A 5,782-nucleotide genomic window follows, 5' to 3' on the forward strand; every position below is an offset into this window, starting at 1 on the left:
ATAAAACTTGTTTATTCTTCCTCAATACAACTTTGTAATGCACTTAATTTTTACAGTTACACACACAATTCACAACAATTCACTCACTTTCTATCGTGCTTAGACTTAATTGTCCATCCCCGCCAACTATAGTTCCGATCTCTGTGTCTGCTATCCTCAGTTCCCACCAACCATAATCGCCGTCTTTCTTTCTCTCTGCCTGCTTCGTCTCCGCTACGTCTCTGTCTCCACTACTGCTTCGACTCCGTCTGTCTCTCTTACTGTCTAGCGCACTTATATACGATAATACTGCCTGTTCTAGAAACTTCTAAGACCCCGCTGTCGTAACACACTAGCGAATCTTCTAGAATACTCGTCACGTGACCCCCACTGTCATAACACTACTTTACAAAGGACAGCCAATCTGGTCATTGCTTTACGTTTCATGTACTACTTTACAAAGGATAGCCAATCTGGTCTTTGCTTTATGTTTCATGTACTACTTTACAAAGGATAGCTAATCTGGTTTTAACTTTACGTTTCAAGTACTACTTTACAAAGGATAGCCAATCTGGTCTTAGCTTTATGTTTCATGTGCTACTTTACAAAGGATAGCCAATCTGGTCTTAGCTTTACATTTCATGTACTACTTTACAAATTATAGCCAACCTCCTCTTAGCTTTACGTTTCATGTACTACTTTACAAATTATAGCCAACCTGGTCTTAGCTTTACATTTCATGTACTACTTTACATAGGATAGCCAATCTGGTTTTAGTTTTATGTTTCATATACTACTTTACAAAGGATAGCCAATCTGGTCTTAGCTTTACGTTTCATGTACTACTTGCAAAGGATAGCCAATCTGGTCTTAGCTTTACGTTTCATGTACTTCTTTACAAAGGATAGCCAATCTGGTCTTAGCTTTACGTTTCATGTACTACTTTACAAAGGATAGCCAATCTGGTTTTAGCTTTACGTTTCATGTACTACTTTACATAGGATAGCCAATCTGGATTTAGTTTTATGTTTCATATGCTACTTTACAAAGGATAGCCAATCTGGATTTAGCTATACATTTCATGTACCATTTTACAAAGGATAGCTAATCTGGTTTTAGATTGAAAATGTAATCATAGTTAAAAATCCCCTAATTATAATACACAATTCATATAAGAATCTTATTATAATGAAAAGTGCAACAGGGTAACACCTACTGTTGGTTTTCCACATGAGTAGCACATCCTCATAGTGGACCATATAGAGGACAGCTGTAAATATTATGGCACTCAGTGCAGCACTGGGAATGTACTTGAAGAAAGGAGCCAGTTCAGCAAGGGCAAGGATCACAATTACACCTACAACAAAAGAAATCTATCTATATAACTCCCAATAGAAATCTTCAAAAAAATGTAACAGCCACACCACATACATCAAATATTTAACATTTATCATTATACGACCTGACTGACTGCCTTCTAGGTCAAAATGAACTTTGTCAGGTTGAACCTAGTTTGAATCTTCAGATAAGAAAATACTTATCAGATTGAACTTAGTTTACGTCTTTAGATGAAAACCATGAAACTTAATCAGAATGTCATTTATACTTTTAAATTAAAGATAAATTCATCAGATTGAACCTAGTTTGCATCTTAAGATGAAAATCTCATTCATCAGGTCGAACCCAGTTTGCATCTTTAGATGAAAATCTTGTTAATCAGGTCGAACACAGTTTGCATCTTTAGATGAAAATCTCATTCATCAGATTGAACCCAGTTTGAATCTTTAGATGAAAATCTCAATCATAATATTGAACCTAGTTTGCATCTTTAGATGAAAATCTCATTCATAAGATTGAGCCTAGTTTGCATCTTTAGATGAAAATCTCATTCATAAGATTGAGCCTAGTTTGCATCTTTAGATGAAAATCTCATTCATCAGATTAAACCTAGTTTGCAGCTTCAGTTTATTAGTTTTTACTTCTACCAATGCTAAGAATATATGTATTCTCTGTTTTGACTGAATCCACTAATAACAACCCAAGATAAACACTGTAAGTCTTGCCCTTCATACAAGTACATCTACATAATCTCTGAAGCTCATATTCAATTGTAAATAATAAGTACAAATTAAGTTCTTACAATTCTTCATCATCATCATAAATGCTCTGATTATATTTTGATATCAACAGAGAAGATTCAACGTATTATAAACAACATGGATGTAACCTGTTCTATGTCAGTAGATTCAAGATATTATAAAGAACATTGATGTAACCTGTTCTATGTCAGTAGATTCAAGATATTATAAAGAACATTGATGTAACCTGTTCTATGTCAGTAGATTCAAGATATTATAAAGAACATTGATGTAATCTGTTCTATATCAGTAGATTCAATATATTATAAACATCAAGGATGTAACACCTTCTGTATCAGTAGATTCAAGATAATATAAACACCATGGATGTAACCTGTTCTATATCAGTAGATTCAAGATATTATAAACATCAAGGATGTAACATCTTCTATATCAGGAGATTCAACATAATATAAACACTATGGATGTAACATGCTATATATCACTAGATTCAAGATAATACAAACACCATGGATGTAACCTGTTCTATATCAGTAGATTTAAGATATTATAAACATCAAGGATGTAACACCTTCTATATCAGTAGATTCAACATAATATAAACACTATGGATTTAACATGCTATATATCACTAGATTCAAGATAATACAAACACCATGGATGTAACCTGTTCTATATCAGTAGATTCAACACATTATAAACATCAAGGATGTAACACCTTCTATATCAGTAGATTCAAGATAATATAAACACCATGGATGTAACACCTTGTATATCAGTAGATTCAATATATTATAAACATCAAGGATGTAACACCTTCTATATCAGGAGATACAACATAATATGAACACTATGGATGTAACATGCTATATATCATTAGATTCAAGATAATACAAACACCATGGATGTAACCTGTCCTATATCAGTAGATTCAACACATTATAAAAACCATGGATGTAACCTGTTATGGTATTGTTCATAATGAAAAATTGGTGTATTAGAAATCCTTTATATAATTATTTAACATTTGGAAAGAAAATCACGTGCTTTGAAGTTATTAAAGATTTAGATATTAAAATATAACATAAATGTGTAAAAAAAATCAATACACTAAAATTAATTCATGAATTTTGTTTAAACACAAAGAATTATACTATATTTCCATTTTATCCAAATAAAATATTTATGAGAATTTAGAGAAATCTTGATTCTGATTTAGTTTGTTTCATTTGTTTATATGCACCATTATCTCTAGCCGTAGATAACTTAGAAGTGATATTATAGAGGGAAGGCAGCTACTCAACAACAGCCACTGCCAACTTCTGAGCTACTCTTTTGACAACAAAAAGTGTGATTGACCCCTCAATGGCTGAGAGGGGCAGCATGTTTGGTGATGGTATTCAAACTTGCAACCTACAGATTGTGAGACATGGTTTTCAAACTTGCAACCTGCAGATTATGAACCATGGTATTCAAACTTGCAACCTGCAGATTGTGAACCATGGTATTCAAACTTGCAACCTGCAGATTGTGAACCACGTGTTAAAACTTGCAACCTGCAGATTGTGAACCACGGTATTCAGACTTGAAACCTACAGATTGTGAACCATGGTATTCAGACTTGAAACTTACAGATTGTGAACCATAGTATTCAGACTTGAAACCTGCAGATTGTGAACCATGTTTTTCACACTTGCAACCTGCAGACTGTGAACCGTGGTATTCAGACTTGAAACCTGCAGATTGTGAACCATGGTATTCAGACTTGAAACCTACAGATTGTGAACCATGTTGTTCACACTTGCAATCTGCAGATTGTGAACCGTAGTATTCAAATTTGCAACCTGCAGGTTGTGAACCGTGGTATTCAGACTTGAAACCTGCAGATTATGAACCATGTTGTTCACACTTGCAACCTGCAGATTGTGAACCGTAGTATTCAAACTTGCAACCTGCAGATTGTGAACCGTGGTATTCAGACTTGAAACCTGCAGATTTTGAACCGTGGTGTTCACACTTGCAACCTGCAGATTGTGAACCGTAGTATTCAAACTTGCAACCTGCAGATTGTGAACCGTGGTATTCAAACTTGCAACCTGCAGATTGTGAACCGTGGTATTCAGACTAGAAACCTGCAGATTGTGATCTGTGGTGTTCAAACTTGAAACCTGCAGATTGTGAGCCAAGATATGAGTAATATGAGCTTTATACAAAGTAATTGTTACAAGAACAAATATAATATTTGGATTTACTCATGTTTTACGGGATTTTTATTTCTAAACAATACCTTAATTTCAATTTGTATCCAAATAATCATAATATTCAAATCTTGTGCCTCACTGCTTTCCTATCAAAGAATGAATACTAATGTTTAAGGAACAAACACAAGTTTATTACAAACTGTACATTAAAAGTCTTATCACTAGGATAACATACATTATCAATGAAGTATCTTGGAAGGTAAGAAAAACTGTAATAATTGCTAAATGTTAAAATATTAAGAAAAGGTAATATTTTTGGAAAAAAAATTAAAAGAAGAAAAATATGTTAATTCTAGAAATAGGCAACATTACATATTCAGCGTAACTATATACAATCATTACATAAGTTTATTTATTAATATGTTGCATATATTCCAATATGCACTACAGAAATTAAATAAATAAATCAAATTTTATTTTCTTACATTATTATTCCATTTGTTGCATAATCTGAAATGTATGTTTTTCAAAGTTAATATATATACTGGAGACCTTAAAAAGTCAACATTTTCATAAAATCTTACCTGTGAACAAACCTCCAAGTGGGGTTCTCACTCCACTATTGTTATTTATTGCAGTTCTAAAAAATCAGGTTTGAAAAACTGAATATCACAGGAAATAAAGGATGCAGAGAAAACAAGACATAAAATCTGATAATCAAACACTTGTTTGTTTAATAAATAACATCCAATAATATTAACATTAAAGATGTTTCTTGCAAGATTGCTTTCCTTAGTGACATGGAAATATTAATAACTTCTAACACTAAATATTACTATTCAATAAATTCTTAAACTACAGAACACTATATTTTATAATACAATGCAACAGTTTTCAGTCATGAATACTGAGTGGATATCTTAATCTTTCTGTAATATGTTATGGGATTTATTATCACTGGAATATTATTTAAACTTCACACGTTTAGAAAAAGAGAAACTTCTCTTAAGATTTTTAATGGAAAGGTATTGGTGTAAATGACATACATCTCAATGGATACTGTAAACACAATATTACATCATAACATGAGAATCTAAACCATACGAACATCATAATTAACAATATGAACATTTTTAAACAAGTGAATTACTTTCTTTTATAAAGAACTCATATCATTATCAAAAGAATAGATTATTTTCTTATAAAGTAATATACAAAATTGTAATTGTTCATAATGTAAGACATTACCTTGAAAAACTTCCAGTTGCAGGATAGGCTGAGACAAAAGACCCTACCACATTACACACACCTGTTAACAGTAAAAAAAACGTACTTAAAATAGGGCATGTTTTACAGCTCAACTTACATATACAAAATAAGACTCATTATGGTATTGTTACGACAGCGGTAGTCACCTGATGCTAGTAACATACCATGATATTCTCGAAGGTTCGTGAATGCTCGAGTGTTTACTAGATGTGCAGTATTCTTGTATATAAGACC

The 5,782-nt window shown here is 32.4% G+C and overlaps 1 protein-coding gene across 3 annotated transcripts in view; it reads right to left on the reverse strand.

Moving 5' to 3' along the window:
- Positions 1-5,782, reverse strand: part of LOC106471860 (sodium-independent sulfate anion transporter-like) — a 68,511-nt gene that overhangs the window by 35,659 nt on the left and 27,070 nt on the right. For all 3 annotated transcript variants that reach the window (XM_022400473.1, XM_013932484.2, XM_022400474.1), the window contains 3 exons: positions 5,528-5,588; positions 4,864-4,919; positions 1,196-1,336 (listed from right to left, as the gene is read on the reverse strand). In XM_022400473.1, the coding sequence (XP_022256181.1) occupies positions 1,196-1,336; positions 4,864-4,919; positions 5,528-5,588 (258 nt within the window). The remainder of the gene's footprint in view (positions 1-1,195; positions 1,337-4,863; positions 4,920-5,527; positions 5,589-5,782) is intronic.

Source organism: Limulus polyphemus, unplaced genomic scaffold, assembly GCF_000517525.1.
Source record: "Limulus polyphemus unplaced genomic scaffold, Limulus_polyphemus-2.1.2 Scaffold4909, whole genome shotgun sequence".
NCBI lineage: Eukaryota > Metazoa > Arthropoda > Merostomata > Xiphosura > Limulidae > Limulus > Limulus polyphemus.